Genomic DNA, 21,536 nt, shown 5'->3' on the forward strand with positions numbered 1-21,536 from the left:
TGTTTTAGCAATTTTATTACCTAGCACCATTCTTCTTGTCATTATTTCTATTCTATGCTAGAAGTTCTATTCTGCATTGTGGTATCTTTATCAAGTCGTGGTGATGAATTCAAATTCGATGATTGTATAAACTTGGTGTCCCTTTCTAGATAATAACACTAAATGGGCATAAGCAAGATAAAATTCTGTCGAAAGTGTGTATGTATGTTCGCCTCAACCCTGCTTGACCTGTGTGTAAATGTTTTTGTCAATATATAATAGAATAGCCTGAATTGTGCATTAAATTTTGTCAATTCTACCCCTTGTAATAACAAGGTTTCATCTGGCATGGCAATGCTATGCGACAATGAACTCTCAAGTAACTTTTTTTAAAGCCTGTTATCGCGTGACATTGCTGTGTCATGGTAGGATTTTGTTTTTCTGTGGAGTTGAATTATTTTTAATTAAGTTTGTTCTTTTTCACAGGAGTCGTGGCAGTACTGTTTTGCGGTATTTGCCAGGCGCATTACACGTACAACAATCTGTCTGAAGATTCACGACTTCGCACGAAACAGATCTTTGAGCTGCTGAACTTCCTTGCTGAGAATTTCATCTTCACGTACATCGGCGTCTCCATGTTCACTTTTCCCAAGCATCACTTCGACCCGTGGTTCATAACTGCTGGATTCGTATCCTTTATAATATAATTAATGAGCTTCGTACCGTGCGCGGGCACAGTTCTTCGACACTGCAAATGCAGTGGTCCAGCCTTTAGAGATTAGTGATTGAAATATACTAATATGTATATTAATCTTATCTATGCGGCTGTATCGGTGGCTATCACCATACGCACGTACGATCCATGTAGTTCCACTTACACTGTGCCAAAAAATTCTGTTCTGTGGGATAGATTGCTTTTAAAAGGCTGAAAAGGTTAACGAAGCATTGACAGTGGCATTTTGAAAATAATTTTTTAAAGGTTTTGAAATAGCTTTACTATTTTAAAAACTGTTTGACAATGACTTTTGTTTTGAAACTGCATTGAAATGACTGGGCTTAGATCACACATGTTTACACTAGACAATTTATTGTATTTTAAAACATAATAGGAACTGTGCAGACGGACTGGAATAATAAGAATAATCCACAAACATTTTTACCTGATAAAAATACCTTTTATGCTGAGGTTTTTTTATTATATTCAGTACATTGATTAATCTGTTTGTCGTTTTCATTCTTATACGCGGGGAATATTATCATCTTCACATAAGTGATAATTTGACAGATATTATAGAACTCAATTCATATCGAAAAGAGAAGTGACCCTAAGTTAGAGCCTTGGGATACTCCTGATCATTCAAAAAATGGAATAGATGTGAATACTCCATGTTACACTGTTTCCTGTCTGCAATGCTGCGTGTTACCTTTTATCAGTCATAAACCACATATTTTTGAGAGCTATCTATGTAGCTTAGCTCGTTATGCAATATTGTAAATTTAGTTATTTTAGGAAGGTAAAATGCAAAAAATAACTATTTTTGAAATGTTTTTTTTTATGTAGTAGTTTGCGTGAATATAAAGTTTTTCCTTAAAGTTGTGTACAGCTATGTGCGGCGTTGGGACGCGCTATCAACATCTACCCACTATCTTTCCTCCTGAATCTCGGGAGGAAACCAAAGATTCCTTGGAATTTCCAACACATGCTGTTTTTCTCAGGTGAGCCTTATCATTTCCACGTCTTTTAATTAAATATTGGATACATATTATATGCGGTAAGAGTGGAAGATACTCTCAGTATCGCCCTGATGAAAGACCACCATTCAGAATTGAAATGTTGCTTGAAATGGCTTAAGCCGTGTCTGATGACCAGATCTGAATAGCCATGTACTTCTCTCACCTACCTCTTCCCCTCCCCACTATCAGCCTCTCAATATACCCCAATTGGGGATGCCATAGTCCCACTGCCTCCAGATGGTTGGGAGCAGTACTCATCTAAAAAAGCTCACCTAACCCAGCGACCTGTTGGATTTGGATTCAAAGTTTATTAATGCATCGTAGCATACATATGCTTAGAGGTATATTGGTTAATTAGTACACTCCTGAATTGGTTAATAATCTATACGACAGAATAAAGAAGAGCGCTAGAAATTACTTCCATGTAGATTTGAATAGAAATCAATGTCGCCACTGTACCTTTTGGTTCTAGCCCACTTAGCATGCACTATGTCTCTCTTACACCTGCCTAACATTGTGTATCACCATCCCATTTGAATTTCATAATGATTGTGAAATAAAATTCAAAGAAATGAATAAATTATGAAATAAGCAAAGAATTGTCAGACTTTTGTATCACGAAACACGTTAATTCTTGTGTTCGGAATAAAGATTTTCACAATCTCCTGTATCGTAATATGTATGTTTATTTTATTTTGCTAGGTTTAAGAGGTGCCATGTCCTTTGCTCTGGCTATTAGGAACACAGTCTCAGACGTTCGGCAAGCTATGCTGACAACCACTTCGCTCATCGTCATAGCAACAGTCATCTTACAAGGAGGGGCTACCCTTCATATCCTCAACTGGCTCAAGATCCCGTAAGCTACACAATTGAACTGACTTCATTAATAGACCTGCCAATTTACATACCTTTTCGACAGCCTGGGGGCAAACCATCTGGCAACCTATTTGGCACCAGCCATATTCGCTCATTTCTTGAATAAACTACGTCATAATTCGTATTTTGATCTGCGTCTAGAGCTCGTCGGAACATTTTATGGAATAACGTAGCAATAAGGAACTGCAGCAAAAAAATATTATGGCTTAAAACATATATATCAAACAAACGCTGATTCTGAATATTATATGTAAAAAATTTAAATCGTAATTTAAAAATGAATTAAATACCATCCCATTGAAACGCACTGTTTGGTTGGTATGACTGATAATGCAGTTTCATCACAACCGTCTACGTGAGTAATATAACTATGGTCTAGTACATCCACATCAGGGTTTGCCAATTTGAGGAGAGTTGGCAACCCTGAGATTTTCAAGAATTGGGTTTTTTGTGGGGTAAATGCGGTAATTATGGGCATTTCTTGATTATCCAACCATATTCAAAAATAATACTTATAATTATTGTGTGAACGCATTATATTTTGTTTTTCGTTTGCAGAAAATTATCAAAAAAGGCTATTTTTGTAACTAGATAATAAAAAAACATTGCTAATTTCAATAGAATTTTGGAGGTAAAGGAACTTGTGGGTAATTTGAAAATCTCTTCATCTCTTGTGGGTATTTTAGAACGTATGCATTGGCAACTCTGGTCCACATTCATATTTGAACTGATGAAAATATTTTAATTTTTGTTTTTAAACAACGGTAAATTGTTTATCAGGTGCGGTCATCGAAACAATTTTGCAATTTGATTCAATACGATAAAATTAGTGACTAGATGCTAACATTTTACAGAGGGTTCTTCAATGTTTTTTACTTTATGTTACTCTTACTTTTTACTGATATTTCTTCATATTTAGTTTTTTTTTTTAATTATTTCTTAATATTTTCTCATTATACTTGTAATCACAATTTTACAATTGTGTATTTTGTACCTTCTTTACAATGGATTACATCTATTTACTGTCAGTATCTCCTGTATAATACAGATAATCTCCTATGTACACTGCATCGTGTATCACTTCTATGTAAAAGCCTTTTTAGGCGTATATATAAATAAATAAATGTTAAAAGCGGGTACAATTAAAACTAAGTAAAATAAAAAATATGTATACAGGTAATCAAGAATATTAACCATTTAATGCTTTTGAACGAGTTACTCTCGCGCGCTAAATGCGTTCCAATTTCTGCTAGCCGGAGTAACGCTCGCCAGTTTCGACTCGCAGTGTTCTATTTTTAGCAACACGAGTAATGCTCGTCAAAAGTTAGCGATGTATTTAACGCAGTTTGCCTCAGAGATTGGTCGTGTTTTTGAGCTGCTTATTTCGTTTTTGCTATATTGTTTTCACATTTTCGTGGAATGCATCGTTTTATTTAACCTGATTTTTTTTTAAACACTTTTTATAAAAAAACCCTAGCATTAAGTGGTTAATATTAATATTTTCATGTCACGAATTGGAAATCACAATAACAAGTCCACCTTCAAACCATTTTACATGATTGTGAAATAAAGCATTCTTAGTTATTCATTTGTATTTAGATGAGTAATCTCAAGGTACTGATGAATACACAATCATTTGCATAATAACTGGGAATTTTTCATCTCGTAATTATACAGACAGGCTTCTTTAACTGATAAGATTAAAACAGCTTATGAGGAAATGAATCACAGTTTCACTGCCATGGTTATGGCACGTTGATAATAAATGTATGATTAACAAACAGGAAAATTAAACCTCTCAATGATATAATGTGTAATATATTTGTAGGATACAATCATTAATTATGTACGTACATAACTACATCTGAATCATGGGAAATTTGTAATTACTGAACACTGCAATTTTTTCCAATTAAAGTAATCACTTTGTGTGATTTGTATTTTTTTTTTCATTCTTTAACGGTTTCGATACTAATTAATTAGGAGGTTTATTATCAACTGGATATGATTATTTTATTCATGTACATCAGGGGTACGGAAACTTTTTGTGCCGAGGCTTTTTTGTGCGGCCCGCGAGCACTTTTTCTGCGACGTGGTGAAAGCACCGCAAAACAAAAGTATTCTGAACGCGAGAATGGTTTTCTTTCATGATATTGCGGATACATTTCAAAGTTAGTTGAATAAATATAAAATCATCTTCATGTTCACGATAATTATAAAAAATTTATACAATTTATGCAATTATAAAAAAAAAAATTCAATTTGTTATATTTTAAGCTGTTGGGCTTTTAAACAGATTCATTCTTAAGTTAAAACCAGTCTTGTGTTTAGAATGCATTAATAAAATTCCAGTTCTGCATTTATCTGCTGACCGAATGAAGTTTAAAATTCGAATATGCTGCAAAATTTGGAGGAAAACTGTTAGCTTGTTCCTCATGCAACAATTGTTTAAGCTTGTGGACTCTTATGTAGAAATCATATCTCTTTTAACCCCTCCGACTTTTCGCGAACTTGAAGCTAAGATGTCTTTACCGAAATGTCAATTTCACGAAAACGTTGTGTTATTACCGCCTCACAATCAAAGCTCTATAAATGAAACATTACTGAACGGAGCCGAATAGTAAAAACTGTTTTAGAAAGGTTACAAAATAGGCTTTCAAATTGTTGTATCATAAATAAATATTAACATTTGTAAATATTTAAATTTAGAATGGAAACATGAAAAAATTGTAAAAATGACTCACCTGTAATGTTTTATGTAAAAACGATACTAAAATCACGGATAATGTAAAAAAAAACACTTATTTCATCGTACAAATGTACAATAAACAATTCTGTCACTTCACTTTTTGACCATTTCATACAAAATATATTTTTAAAAAAATAATTAAACTTGCGAGGCGGGTCGGCACGTCAAACGGCTTTCTTGGCGTCGTTTTACGATTTGGCGGGTAAAATTTGCTTCCACTGAGTAGGTCTTTTTACGGGTTTCTATGGATAACTTTGAATAGAGATGTGAAGCTTCATTCAATACGAATATTCTACTTTTTGTTTTAGGGATGTCACTAGAAGAATAACGGAGTTATGACGATTTTTGTGGAAACACACGCGTTGACGTGTAAACACGCTTATTGTACTTGACTGCTATCGTTATTTTATCGTGTATATCTGCTTACGTTGCTGACCGGTTAAGTTAAAATCAGTCTCACGAAACCATTCTCACGTTACGAGTGCACTTATGAATTTTTAGTTACAGACTCATTTGTGATGTTTGGTCGCACATTTTCCTTTTTTTTGAAGAATTCTTGTCAGGTGTGTTAAAAAAAAAACGGTCAGTAAATAATAATATATCGAGGATTGCGACCTCCCCCTTACCCCTTCACTTCTCCCCCCCTCCCCTAACTTCGCCACAAATCTAAGTGCGGCCCTCAGGTGATACCATAAACCATCATATATAATACTATCAAAATGGCCCCCGGCGATAAAAAGGTTCCCCACCACTGATATACATAATGTCAAACCGCAAAATGATTGCCTTTTATGAAAACTTTGGGAAATGTTATTTTACAAATTTCTGAATTATAGTATAATTATTTAATTGTTTGCAGTGTCGGACTGAAAGATGAAACCGAAGCACTCCCCTACCAGGGAGTAAGGAGCGTGAGTATTCTAAATAGACCATTAACTTTTTATTTTATTTTAATCATTGAAGACAATATCACAAAAACAGTGAAACAGATAAATATTTAGTCGCATCTGGGAATTGAACCCAGGACCTCTGCCTTGCCGGGGCGTCGCTCTGACAACTGAGCTAATTCGACCCAATTTTAGTTTAAAAAATATATATTTTACTCATCCTCTTTAATTAATATTTATTATCATGTACTTTACTATTTTATTAACTTGCTCAGAGTGTATTCTTTCTCGATGGTTCAACTGGAAAAATAATGTTAACCTGTTGGCAGACTTCTATGGACTTGTGACGTGATAAACCCTAGAAAAATGGCTCTATAACAAACTTTACTCCTTCATGTGCAGTCTCGCAAAAATGTACATATATACATAATGTATTAAAACTGTAACACTAAGAATTGTTCATTTGGCATTCGGATTAAATTGAACTACTGCATGAAAAAAATAAGAAAGCATAAGGTATTGAATTGTGTACATATAAATTTTTTGGGACAACCTGTATTATTATTTCTGCAAAAAAAAAAATATTTAAAATTATAATAATTTTTATCTAAACCATAATCATTACATTAATTTATTCATCTGAATCTACTATTCATCAGTTTAATTTTTAATTCGATTCATTTTCTTACATCTTTCAGACTGTTTTTTTCGCATATTTAATAAAAGTACTCTCTCAGTAATACGCCACTCTGATAACTACCATAATCCGCCATTATTTTTATTAGTTGAAAGCACAAAGTCAAGCTCTATAATTCGCCGGTATTTGTACGTCAAATTCAGTAATTCGCCGCTTTCCTGGACTCGAACGCCAAGTTTTATACAACCATGGGTTGTGTTATCGTTACTCTAAACCCATCCCATCCGAAATTATTTTTACTGAAACTGCAGCAACTGAATTAATTTTGGTGCTAACCCTGAATTTATGAATGTAGTAAAGATGCCACAACTTTTTTGTTTATGTATGTATTTAATTTATTTTTTCACGTTACGCTGACATTAAATCACTCTAGATATTTAAGTTAAAAAACATAATCAAAAATGTTATTTATGAGGGTTCTATAAATAACTAGTCTTAATTTTTTGTTTTTTTTTTTTCAACGTACAATTACACAAAAAATATATAACAGAAAACTTTAAATAAAAAATATTTATAAAAATACATTATCTTAGCTTAAATTCTGTACAATACACTCTAGCACAAGCAGTGCTACTTGGTACCGTTCGCTTTCCCAGCGGCATTTTGAATATTTTTTTTGCTGTCCATTCTGTGCAATTTTCCTCCTAGGCCTTCGTGGCAATTCTGGACAATCCTGGTGTTCCCACGAATGCGATATTGATATAATATTGCAGGATCACACAAATCCCCAATATCTGTTTTTCACACTTTAGAATGGGGAACATCAGTTGTACTCTAAACAACTGACGTTGAAGCTGGCAAATCTTTGTTTCCACTTGTTTCTGACTCCGAATTACTGGTATCCTCCACAAGGTCGTCGAGGATACAATCTTGGATATCTGATTCATCAGACTTTTCTAGAATATCCTCGATTTCATTAAAATTCTCACCTTCCAGACATGTCTGTTACGTATATGTATACTACTCTTTACGTAAAAATAAACATGCCCTAAATTATGACGGCTCGGACGGAAAGCCTTCTGAGATAGTCGCCTTAAATTAGCGGCTCGGATGGAAGGCCTTCTGAGATACTTGCCTTAAACTATGGCTGCTCAGATGGAAGGCTTCTGAGATAATCGCCTTAAATTATGGCGGCTGATGGAAGGCCTTCTTAGATAGCCGCCTTAAATTATGGCGGCTCGGTCGGAAGGCCTTCTGAGATAGCCGCCTTAAATTATGGCGGCTTGGACGGAAATGGGTTAAAAACAGTTATTACACCGCCGTGCCGTTTTGCTGATCATTTTACCATTTGTTTTAATACATTTCGATTAGTCCTGTTGTGTATTCTATCAATAAACTGTCTCATGCGCTTATGTTCATTTTGTTCTTCCACATTTTTTGTTTGAATAAATGGTGTCTTCTCGCAACCATAAACATGATACCTTAACTTTATACCAAAGAATGGAAATTTTAGGAAAGATCAATAGCGGTGTTTGTTTGTTGTTATGAAATAACCTTTCTATTTTTTATTTATATGCATTCGCCGCCTTCAGTAATGGGACACCTATTAGGGAGGCGAATTAATGAGAGAGAACTGTATGTGTTATTTTAACAAAACTAAATTAAAAAGTTTGTGAATAACATCTCTTAAAGATATATATAATTATCGGAGCCCAGCCCCATCTCAAATGCATTTTGTTTTGAATCATTAAAAATTAACGTAAATTATTTTAACTTACATCTCTATTGCATTCATGGTATGACATTTTATGTTGCTTTTGAAATATCTTTAAAGACTAATGTTTGATTTGGTATGCTGCTTCTTCCAAAGGTTTACAACTCCACAGAAAACAATTCCGGGGTAGGTATCTGACTTAGTGAAGTGGTTTCTCTCATATTGCTTCCGCACCCATTACCCAATACTACCCCTGGCCCCGTTGTATCAAAACCATCTCAACCGAGGCCAGGACACTAAATCAAGGTTTGCCTGCTATTTATATGGTCTCCTAATTATATAAGTATATAATCATATCTTATAAATATTTTCCAGAGTGGTACATACTTTCAGTATCGCCCCGATAAAAGACCACCATTCAAAATCGAAACTTTGCTTTAAATGTTTTTAGCCATGTTTGAGAACAAATCTTAATAACCAGGTTCTTTCCAACCTTCCTCTCCCCATCTCATTCCCCTCCAACTACCTTTACCCTCACTACATAGCCAATTGTGGAGTAACAGATTATGTCGAAGGTAAAATTTTTCCTGGACCATGTAATAAAACTCAGACATTGTTTAAAATTGTACATCAATTGTATAAAGTTGATTGGATTTGATTTTTATACAAATTTACAGTTTTATTCCAAAATTGATGAAATTTTGCACACTTGACCTTCAAAACATGAGAATGAACAACACCGGACACTTCGGCTAGTTGAACACAAATACAAGAAGTGTAACAAATTTGGATGTACTTACCGTACTATTAAAAAAAAGTAAAAAATATGGGATATATCAAACTGGGTAAAGCATTTTTGAGTTTTAAAAAAATAACTCCTCACTTGGAAATACCATAGAGCCAGCGGTTGGGAGGAGCTTGGACTTTTGTGCGGTGTTCAATTTTTATTTTTTAAATAGCAGGCCAACTTGATTCAGTGTCCTGGCCTGGGTTGAAGTGGTTTTGGTTATATTCCTCCTCCCACATTCTAAGCTATAACCGCCCCCTGTGTTTGTTAGTGACTAAGCTTGTGTCATGGGTATTTCAGCCTTTGGACATGGGGTTGCATTTGCATCAAATGGAAATAGCAAGACGAGATAGCGACGTGGTAATGGATTTCTCGGCTTTATACTTCACGTATTTGCATCCGTTTTATTCACATTTTAGCATGCACTTTTCCAGTTGATTAACTCTTTTTTTGTAGGTTAGCTTGTTTACCTCAATATTTTTACTCTATGCTATGTTTAACAAGAAGTAATCATTTTAAAAACAAACAAATAAATTTCTCTAATAAAACTATTGAAATGTACAGTAAAATTATTTTTAACAGATTCTTGCTTGTGTAGTGTTCTTTATTGTAGGACTACTGCGGGGTAAGAGGGAACTGTGGGTGGATGTTCCTCGAAATGATTTATCCGCACACTTGTTTGTATTTATTTTCTGTTGAGTATAATTTCTTTCCAGTGGAATAATTTTAATGTATTTATTTATTCACTAGCACATTCCTGTTAAAAATCATGGGATATTATAATTGTAGGAAATGTAAAGCTGAAAGTATTAAATTTTTTAAAAATTATTTAGCTTTCAAACTTTAAAAATCATTAGTGATTCAGATTTAGATCTTTCAGTTTTTTACAGTTTTATCAAAAGAAATACTCGTTTCAAATATAGATTATTATTAACAAAATCAAATTTGGTACCTACTTTTCGCTTGGCTGAAATTAGTTTGATTATTTCAAAGTTAGATCAGGATTATATGTTTGCATTTTTAATGCACATAAATTAACACATTTTCTTATTTTTTTTTAAATCTGTAAATGTTGTTTTTTCACTACTCTCCACTTGATCATTAATAAATTTTGCATGACGCAGCATGTACGTGATTTTTTCATTCATTTGTTAATCTGAGTAACCAAAATTTGAGATATTACAATATGCATGCATTAGGTAAATATTTACTAGGTGTAAACATATTTCATTTACATTGCAAGACACTTTCCATCTTACTAATTAGATTATTACACGCCCGTTCAACGTTGGTGTAGTAAAGCCGCCCTCGAGGCTGGTTTAAGACCGTTTTAACCAAACAAACGCCATAGTTAATAAGTTTTACGCGCTGCTTAATATTTACACCACGTTTTTTAGCAAGAATGTTTGTGTCTATTTTTATTGCATTTGTTTTTGAAAACCATATCTTCTCGGTGAACAAAGTATAGATTAAAAATATGATTTTTTCCATCATTACAGCAATTTATGAAAAAATATGTCTTTCCCCAAATAACAATTTTCTTCTGTAGCGTAATGATGTATGCTTTTTATTTACGGATGTTTCGTGTTCAATTCCCTTACTACAAATGCATTTCATTGGCTTGGATTTTTTTCATTTCATAAGTGACATAAAATCCCTCTCATTGCAAATAGGATGAAAGTAGCTTCCGGATACCTTCACCCAACAGTAGATAGCTAATTACTGATGATAATGTCAGTTAATCAGTGTGTCGTTAGAGTGGTAGATCCTCTCAGGAGAAATCCCAACATTCAGAAGCAAAAAGTTGCTTGAAATGGCAATAGCCGTGTTTATTGACCAGATCTGACTCTTCCCAACCTTGCTCTTCCTGATCTCAGTTGGGGATTAGGCCAGTCAATAAAGGCTCAAAATGAGGCTAACCCAAACATTAATTCCTCCGTCGATGAAATTTTTGCAGTCACGTGGAGTATCATTTAGGGATGACGAATGACAAGAGATCCAACAAAATATTTAACGGGAAGTTAGTTATTTTTAGCAAAAACTGAAAAAAACATCCAACATTTTTTTCTTTTGGAACATGCTTTTTTGATATCAGTCAAAAATATCGCTCCGGAAAAATCCTCCGTCCAGTTTTTTTACGCCAAGTTGATGGGATAGCTATGTAAAAACGATTTCTGCAAAGATCCAACAAAATTTTGAACGGCAACCTATTTTTTAAAATTAATTTCGAACGCACGCTCATTTCGCGTGATTTTTGGATGAACGGGAGCCCGCGGGGTAAGGGGAGGGGTAGGGCTAGTGCCATTCGTTTGACGGCCGCTTCTAGAGTCTGTGTAAAATTAACAAAGGGCGAATTGCATGGTTTATTGACAACGCTTCGTTTGTCAGTGTTGTGTTTTTAGTTGAATTATTTAATTAGCGCTATGGCTGATAATTTGTGTAATCTGGAAAGTGATTGTGTTTTTTGCAAAAAAAAATTGAATGATGACGTAGTTGTTGTTAAAGAACGAGGGCTCAAAAATATATATGAGTGTAGTTTAAAAAGAGACGACAACATCGCAACAGCGATAGAAGGGGTGAACGAATTATATGTACACAAGAAATGTAGAAAACAAATATATTAATGCTAGAGTAATCAATGCTTTTATAAGGAGAAAAAAACTTGTTTCCAATGAAGAAGCCGCGGTCGAATAATTTCAATATGCAATGAAATGCATTTTCTGTGACAGTGATGCATCAGACGAATTTATCTGTGCAGAAAATAAAAAAATAGCAGCACTGCGGTCATATGTTCGCAGAATACAATTGCCGCAAACAAAAGTGTCGATCGCAAGTTTAGCATCGCTACGAAAAGATACATGGGCGGACAAGGTACTTTTAATTATTTTAATTTTACAACGTTCATTATTACGATCTCTCTATTATTCTTATAACCCCTCGGGTATTTTTAGAATGTAGTTAGTTTTGTACATAGAGGTATAACTAGAGTCGCTACGCCATACATATTTCTCCAAAATTCGTGTTCAACGCAAGCTCCAAGAAGTGTGCGGAGGGGCGATTCGGCAGTTTCCGACTTTTGCCGAACGAATTTATTCCGAAGTCAAGCAGGGGCGTATAAACTTTTCTAGAAGAGGGCCGAATACGACGATATCAAAGTTCACCATTAAAATTATTATTGTTCAGCACAGTTGTTTTAAGTAACTTAAAGTACTTTTTTGAAAACATTCAATTCAATTTTTGACACTGGTCATATGACATTATTTTCGCTAAATTTGGTGATAATTTGGTGGTAAACAAACCTAAAATTGCACAATTTAATACATTATCTACAAAGAATGGATATTTTTCTTTGTTAAAACAACGATAGAAATTTATCAGATTACCATTATTAAAGTTATGACGGAGATTGTCAACGTTTTGTAGATCAACAAGCTCCAGCTGAATATCTGCTTTCAATTCGAGCTTTTCAAACCACAATTCCAATTATTTTAGACGAAGCTGCCGAACCAGATGTGGACCAAGTGGATGTTGAAAAAACTCTTTCAGCTTTTACTGATTCCGATCAGACATATGATGAATCTGAAGAAAAAGAAAATAATGAACCAGTTGTCCGTTATGAAATCAATATTTTAAATTATGACGATAGTAGTGAAAATGATTTGCAAAGTGAACAACCATCTTCTTCAAAAAAATCCAAGTTTGCAGCGTAATTATTTCATCCGAATTAATTCAACAAACCTTTTTTGAAACACAGATTTTTTTATATTAACAGCTAATTTAATTTTTTTTCCTCGCAATTAACACATTTTATGTGGGGCATGTTATTTGTTTTATCTAGATTCTAGATAGTATAAAAATATTTCTTATGATCTTATTGTGAAAAAAATGTGTATTTTAAAATGTAGTTCTATTTCTATATTTTTTCTATCTTCTGTTTCTATAATAACAAAAATAATATCAACCTTTATACCTTATTTTATTGAATTTTTGTTTTATTTTTTTGGTCAGTTAGTAAATGATCTCTAATTTTAGTTTCGCAGAGTAATGTTTTTAAAGTGTAAAACTTTTTTTCATATTATAATAGATTTTGATTCAACAATAAAACGTTAAAAATAAGAACTGATCCCAATTGTTGTCATTGTATTGTAGTTACCTATATGTAATGTCTTATAATTAATATTATTATTCCACACTAACTACACCCATTTAATTTTCGGTCACATAAATAGGCAGTTGTCAAAATAATGAATTGGTTAAAATAACATTATATTATGCAAGTATTTTAAAATTAAAATTGATATTATAGAAGCTTTACGTCTCTTTCATTGATTTTAACAACGTTTTCGGAAATGCCTGTTTTTGTTGCTTTTTATTGAGAATTATGAAACAACCTCATTTACAATGCCACAATAATTTAAAAATATATATTGAGTTTGTTTATATTGCACTTCGCATATAAACCATTAGTAAATTTTAATATAATTCTATGGTTACTATAAAACACTTATACAGTAATAGAAACAGTTTTTGTAATTTTTGTTTAAAACATTCATTCTTCCATTGAGGTATAATATTCAATGCATTTTTCACATTTTCGGACAACCATAAAACACAAAAAACATCAAGTCGGCTTCCCACCCCTCCCCACCGCGGCTTACTCCGCGGGCAGCGGTCAGCTATATCCCGCGCCGAACGGCTCGCTTGCCCCCCGTGCGACTAGCCCCACCCCTCCCCTTACCCCGCGGGCTCCCGTTCATCCAAAAATCACGCGAAATGAGCGTGCGTTCGAAATTAATTTAAAAAAATAGGTTGCCGTTCAAAATTTTGTTGGATCTTTGCAGAAATCGTTTTTACATAGCTATCCCATCAACTTGGCGTAAAAAAACTGGACGGAGGATTTTTCCGGAGCGATATTTTTGACTGATATCAAAAAAGCATGTTCCAAAAGAAAAAAATGTTGGATCTCTAAAGACACTCCGTGATCAAAAATTGGAGGGAGGAATTTTCCCGGCAACAATAGAATTAAAAAACAAATCTCTTTAAAAAAATACACTTTCCCTACAAAAATATTGTTGGATTTCTATTTAATCAGGTGGATATTAATTAATACTAACAATATGTGAAGAGTTCTCGAAAGAAATACTTTTCCATCTAGAGTTATAATTTTTTTTCAGTTTTTGCTAAAAATAACTAACTTCCCGTTAAATATTTTGTTGGATCTCTTGTCATTCGTCATCCCTAAATGATACTCCACGTGACTGCAAAAATTTCATCGACGGGGGAATTTTTGCATACCTCAAACTCTTTATTGATTGGCCTAATGCCATAATCCCACAGATGTTTCACACAGCTGGGAGCATTTTTAACCCTTTTGCAGCAGCATAGATAATAAGGACAAGGGAGATGGGTCTTGAACTATTATTATTGTGAATCCAAGCACACCAAAGTGTCACCAACATCTACCTACACACCAAACGCATAACTTTTATTGACTCCGCCGCTTTGATGGTGTGATATCCTTGATATTATTTTAAGAGCTCACCCATAGGTGGACATAACATAGCTCGAGAATAATAGGATAGTAAATAAGCTGTCAAGGTCGGGGTCCAGATTATTCCAACCGGCTGCGCCAGTTTGTTGCGTCTCTGAGGTTATCTCAAACTCTTAAAAACTCCGGATTTAATTTGAATAATCTGGATCCCGACCTTAAGGTTGCAACCTTATTTACTATCCTATTATTCGCAACAGCTAACGCCATCTATGGATAACCTAATAGACTACTACAGTGTCATCTGATGACCGGGTATGTCATCAAAATGACAATTCAAGACACCTACAAACAGTGATATAAAGTCATGTAAAGTGATGAAACAAAAACTTTGTTACATAGGTAACTATTAAACATAGTTTTTGTTTTATCACTTTTAATGACTATATCACTTTTTAAAGTTGTGTTGAATTTATATTTTGAGGAAATATGGAACCGTGTCATCAATGGGTGAGCTCTTACATTAACATCAAGAATATCACAAACATTCTGTGCAGTTTGATCGTAGCTCGGAGACAATAAATCTCTTGCCATATCTCCCTGTGTTTTTATTATCTATGTGCAGTATTTAAAAAAGCACAAAATCATCTATTAATTGGTTTGCATGGTCCGCTTTGATTAATGCTTGATGTCTAACATATTGTATTCTTATTGATAATTTCCTTTATAGCCATTCTGCATGTCAACTAGCGTTGTAAGCTGGAGCTCTTCAGAAGGGAATATTATATTACCACCGATAACAGTAGGTTCTTACTATTTACTATCGAGGAAACTTCAAACTTCATCCCATCTTGTTACTACCATCACGAGTGTGAATCGATTCATCCTGTCCTAACAATCAACATTCCATTTGTGTCTAACGTCCATTAAAAGCACCAATTCATTCACCGTATGACAGATTATTTTTAAAATGTTGCATGTATAAAATTAAGCTGGATTTTACCTGTTATGTATTAATATTTAATTTACAATAGATTTAAATTACTGTCACTGCGCCAGTAATGACACACTTTTAACTTAATCTACGCGGCTGTCTCATATGTGATCCATCGGCGGCTGACCCCGTACGCGGATGTCGTATATGTGATCCTTTAAGTTTCTCTAGAACACATGCTTTTGACGCAACTATATGCATCTTTCCTTTAACACATGTTTCTGCATTCCTCCAAACTGTTACCCAATTACCTATTCCTGTCTGACAGTGTGGAGTATCTACATTCGGTGACATTGCAACAATTCATTATACGTCACCAGAATGTTAAGAATACCAGAGCAGTAAACATGTTCCTTTAATGCGTTTAATTCGAGTATATTGCATAAACTTGTGCAGTACTGTCCGTCAAGGCCATAATATCGATCGAAAAGACCAAGGATAAGTCAGAAACCTTTTCCAATTCTAACTGTTAACCACAGCTACCCCAATAGTTGTGTCAAAGATTGATTACATTCCACAAACTGATTCGCATACAATATTTGCGACTCTCACACACATTGTGTTAATACATACGTGATGGGATGGATTGCGTTGAAACGGCCAGCGTTGTAAAGGTTAACTGATTACTGACGCATTGGCGATATTATATCTGTATCCATTGCCTGTTTTGGTTTAGCAGCAATGCTTTGAAATGTATTTATGCGTATATTTTATAGACTGATGAGGCACAACATTCTTAAATTTATTGTGTTGTTCAGATTTTTTTAGTTAGTAATCTCATCCAACTGATTGATTTTTTCAATGTTGGCTGTAAATTAGATTTAACTATTTGTAGATAATAAATTTAATGTCAACTTTTTTTAAGCATGGGCGATCATTATAAAACATTAAGTGCCAGTTATTCTGTTTGCTAGAACTAGTTTTTAAACCAATCGTTTCAGAAAATCAATTTTTTATTTAACTGCTAGCTACTATTAAAAAAATACTTATTGATAATTCATCTTAATATTTTAAAGCATAACTTCCAAAAAGAGTTTTTTCCTAAGACAATTAAGTTAGCGCCATCTATGAAAGATCAGAATATGAATTCTTTTAAGTTTACCCTTAAGATGCCTCAGATTGCCTTAAGATTTTATAGTTCTTTTTTCTCGCTCTGTCATTCTGTCTCTTTCATGCTTGATGACGTGATGAAAAAGAGCCATAGGACAATCAGTCACACTCTTTTATAGTCCTTTCTCATTCCATCTCTGTCATATTAGCCGTTACTAGCACGGTCGTTACATGCGTGATCGTTATAACTGGTTCCAAAAAAAAATATGCATAAATTTTAATCATTGACGTATTAAATACCAGGAGCCTAGCAGTCGCCGCACGTCAAGCGGAGGCGATAAGGCCGTGTTGGCTCGTGTGTGGGGCGGGCTGGACTCCAAGTACCTGAAGCCGCTGCTGACCCATGCCCGGCCCACCCTGCTGGACACGCTGCCCGTGTGTTGCGCGCCCCTGGCCCGCCTGCTGACCACCACACAACAGATGACCATGCCAGTAAGTTTCTGCCCCACGTTCAACAGGGAGGACACCACCTTGCTTATAAAGGTTTCTCCATCAATTTAGTCAATAAGTGTTTTTTTACTTAACACGTTGAACGCCATGTAGGTCACCGGTGATCTCATAATGAAAATCGTCATTTTTCTCCCATAGCGCCATAACGGTCTCCGGTGACCGCAGTTAATTTTCTTGATTTTCATGGAAAATTTTGGTAAAAAAAAAAAAGGAATACGTTTTGATGGTCGCCGATGCCATCTGAGAATTTTTTTTTTCAAATTTAAAATGGTAATTTTTCTTCATTTCCACAATGGCGTTCAACGTGTTAATGATAGTTTGTTATGTCTTGGTTTTGAAGAGGCGTTTCGTAATTACAGATGACCATGCCAGTAAATTTCTTCTGTACATTCGACATGGAGGACACGACATTTTGAAGATTTTTTCAATCTATTTGGTGAATTGTTGGAATCATTGTGTCCGAATGACTAACTTTTTAAATTTGCAGGACAGCACCATGAGGCGTACAGATTCAGATTCCGACCTTTGTATTGAAGATTCAATGACAGATATACGCCGCGGACCACGGGTAAAGACATTCAATTTATCAACATTGTTTCTTTTGCTCACTTGCTTGAAATTTGCAAAGCTATCCAAAATTCCAAACATTCCCAAAACTTTAATTAAATATTACTTTATGCTTAAAAAGTATTCTTGTCCTAAGATTTTATGCAACAATGTTTTTTTGTTATGTGGCTTCATTTGATTGCTGTTGTTTTTGACTTTAAAAAAATCAGGGAAAACTTGGATCAGTTTTATGCCCCTGTAAACTCCCGTGCTAACTTGCATAGCATGATAAGTTCACGAAACTTATGATCTTCTTTCTTGTAAAAGCAGCTTTACTGTTATTTTGTTGTTTTAACCCTTTGTCAGTGAATAATTAGCATAGAGAGGACTGCATACCACCAGTTGATTTCAATATTTTCTCTCGTGCAGTGTCCTACTTTACATGGCTTTAACCCGTAGGGGCCGCAGCCCTGCATTTGCAGTGTTGAAGAATCGTGTCCGTGCACGGTGCAAAGCACTGCAATTGCAGTGTCGTCGGTATACATTAATTTTGCCTTCGGATATTACCTCTACTAGGTTAGTTAAAGACAAAAATAAAAATGTCACAATAACAAAAAAGAAATTGTAAATGTTATTGTAGTCGGACCTAAAAACTAGGTTTTGTTTTATTTCATTGACACAGTATGTTAATTCTAAAATGAACTCCGCGTATGTAATAAGGACACCCGCTGAATATTTCACTGTCAAAGGGTTAACGTAATTGTTTTTAATTATAAATTGATTTTTATCTATTTATTTTTTATTTGCATTTATGATTATAATTTGGTGAATTATCTTTTCTTGCAGAGTGAATCGGGGAATCTAAATGGGAATGTTTAGCTGCAAGTTTAGTAATAATTGTAATGCGTGTGATACTGAATACTTAAATGCTTATTTAAATTCAGCGTATTTATAATAATAATAATTCATCGGGTGTATCGGCACAACACCGTTAATTATAGTGAAACTCTCTTACAAGGATTTCCAAGATACTGAAGAAAAAAAAGTTTGAGAAACTTTATACAAGATATTCCAGTGATATTTAATGCAGTAATTTTGGGAGGTGATTTTACATAATAGTACATACCAGTAAAAAAGAGTAGGAGTATAACTTATATAGTGTATAACGTTTTTTTAAATTCCAACATTTGACTTCTTCCATATAATTATGAAATTTGCCCAAAATTAATATGCAGGGTATCCGGGGGTAAAGTGCACAAACTTCGGTAAGTGATTCTACATGATGGTGGAAGTAGAAAAGATAAATAACTTTTTTCGAAATTTCATTGTTTTTTTTTTCGTACAAAAATATTTTTCCCTAGACAAATATGTATTCATTTTTCTATACACACAATTCATCTTTTTTTCCTGAAAACTACCTCAAAACCTTGGAATCTCGAAAAGGTTATTTATCTTTTTTATTTGCATTATCATGTAGAATAACCTCCCAAAGTTAGTTCACTTTACCCCCAAACACCTTGTATAAATCTACTTTCCCTCTCTCCATAATTTGTAATGATGGCCTAGAACACCCTTGAAGGGTGAAAGCCAGAAAAATTTTTCCATTTTAAACGTTTAATTGCATATACGGAAAAAAATGGAATTTCGAAAAAAACTATCATGTAAAATCAACTCCCAAAATTACAGCATTTTATCCCCCCAGGCACAACTAGTACCCGGATAATAGTAAGCTTTTCTTAAATTTCATGCTTCAAGGGACCGATGAAAACAAAACTTCTTAAGCATGAAAACTTGTTATGTGGGAACTTCTTAAGAGGGTTTCACTGTATATGTGACTAACTAATGATGATTATGTTGGTTGGTGACCAGTTGGAGCCCTTGGGACAAGTTGCCACGCGCGTTAGCATGGAAGGCTTCACTGGGAGCAATATATAACCTTTACATTACTTACTTGGCTGTGAACAACCGTTCCGCTAATATAGGAGGAACACATTCATCCTATTATGTTTCTACAGCTTTCAACGTATTAATATAGGTGGAGCATAGCTCTTTAAATATTTAATTAATTAGATATTGTAAGTTTTTGATTTCAGAATGTCGATATTATTGTCGCTGCGAATCTATCGCCGTGTGAGTCATAGTACATTGAAATTAAATACGATTTTTCCAATGTATCAAAAGATAAATAATATTGGTGACCCGATTAGAGCTAATTAAATTTTGCTTCAAGGTGCTTCTTGTAATGTCCATTTTTGTTAATGATTGTGAATCAATGTTGCTCAACTATCAGCAACATCTTCCGTCACTACGGCAACTTGTTGTGAAACTGATTGGTTCAATGAATCTCAAATGATTTACTACCCACCTTTGAATATGTTCAAATTTCTCAATCACTCTAAGTTGTTGATGCAACTGTTTCCACGCCACTTTTTCTGCAATAATAATGCATTGTACGTTACTTCATTGCCCTTGATTTCTATTTTGCAACAATGGCAGACGACAAGTGTGAAATATTTAGAACTGCCAATGTATCGAAACGCCAATGGGGCACAATTCAAATTTGGCAATTTCATTGGCATATGTTTAGCAAATGGTTATATTTGCGATAGCAAACCTGCAATATTCTAAATACCTGATCTGAGATCACTTAGATTGTCTCTCTTTGAGTGAAGCCAAACTTGAATTGCACGGAGGTAGATTAGCAGTGACGATATATTAACTACACTTTTAGAGTTTAAAAAACGCTGCATTCCAGCACATAGTCATTTCTGTTTCTTTGCAAAGCAAAGAGCACTTATTTACATTTTCAGAAAATGTGTCAAAATTTTTATGAAAGATGTTTTAAAATACCTATACTTGTGAGTTGTAGTTTTCATACTACTTTGTACTAAACCTTATACCTAATAAGTACACTCTTAAAACTTTTGTAACAAAAATTATATCTTTTGATTTTTGATATACGTCGATGTATATCGAATGTCGTAAAGTCCGCAAACTAAAAAAAAAATTGATATTATATTTGGTTTAAACAGAATCAAATTTGATAGTTTTCAAACCTTCAAATATCTTTTATTTTAATAATAAATAATTTAAAAAATGTTTTGATACTTCTTCAAATGTCCTTGTCGTGATTTGATTCGAATTCAAGAAAGTCCGTTTCGCCATTCATAGACAAGTATTGTTCTGTCATGGCCGCCATTATCCCGTAATGAAGAGCGGGCGGAGAAGTGCACAAAGTGAGATTCAAAATCAAGAGTGCAGATTTCCAAATAGTTTAAACGACGAGAGATTATGTTGTTTATCTCAGTTTTTCATTCAATGGACTTGACGACGTTTGATGTCCATCAACACATATGTCGTCATTAATCCTCATTCACTTAATAATATAATATAAGTATGATTTGTGATGTTTGAGTGATCTGAGACCAACACTACTTAGCCCTCTTATTTTTGATATTATGCTTTGAATTTACGTCAAGTTATTGTGATCAAAATATATCTTAAGATTTATTGTATTATATTAAATAGGTAGTAATATTGTTTTATGTTCAGTTAGTAGTACAAACAAGCATTGAACTAGAATTA

The 21,536-nt window shown here is 34.1% G+C and overlaps 1 protein-coding gene across 1 annotated transcript in view; it reads left to right on the forward strand.

Moving 5' to 3' along the window:
- The window catches only part of Nhe3 (Na[+]/H[+] hydrogen exchanger 3), a 43,379-nt gene extending 21,983 nt beyond the window's left edge, over nucleotides 1-21,396 (forward strand). The window contains exons 7-15 of the mRNA XM_089650722.1: nucleotides 466-668; nucleotides 1,584-1,695; nucleotides 2,416-2,569; nucleotides 6,198-6,249; nucleotides 8,733-8,762; nucleotides 9,664-9,723; nucleotides 17,199-17,387; nucleotides 17,893-17,973; nucleotides 18,798-21,396. Coding sequence (XP_089506848.1) covers nucleotides 466-668; nucleotides 1,584-1,695; nucleotides 2,416-2,569; nucleotides 6,198-6,249; nucleotides 8,733-8,762; nucleotides 9,664-9,723; nucleotides 17,199-17,387; nucleotides 17,893-17,973; nucleotides 18,798-18,830 — 914 coding nt within the window. The 3' untranslated portion in view covers nucleotides 18,831-21,396. The remainder of the gene's footprint in view (nucleotides 1-465; nucleotides 669-1,583; nucleotides 1,696-2,415; nucleotides 2,570-6,197; nucleotides 6,250-8,732; nucleotides 8,763-9,663; nucleotides 9,724-17,198; nucleotides 17,388-17,892; nucleotides 17,974-18,797) is intronic.
- Nucleotides 21,397-21,536: the final 140 nt, after the last annotated feature.

Source organism: Hesperophylax consimilis, chromosome 3 (genome assembly GCF_061612785.1).
Source record: "Hesperophylax consimilis isolate HC1 chromosome 3, BYU_Hcon_1.0, whole genome shotgun sequence".
In the NCBI taxonomy this organism is placed as follows: domain Eukaryota; kingdom Metazoa; phylum Arthropoda; class Insecta; order Trichoptera; family Limnephilidae; genus Hesperophylax; species Hesperophylax consimilis.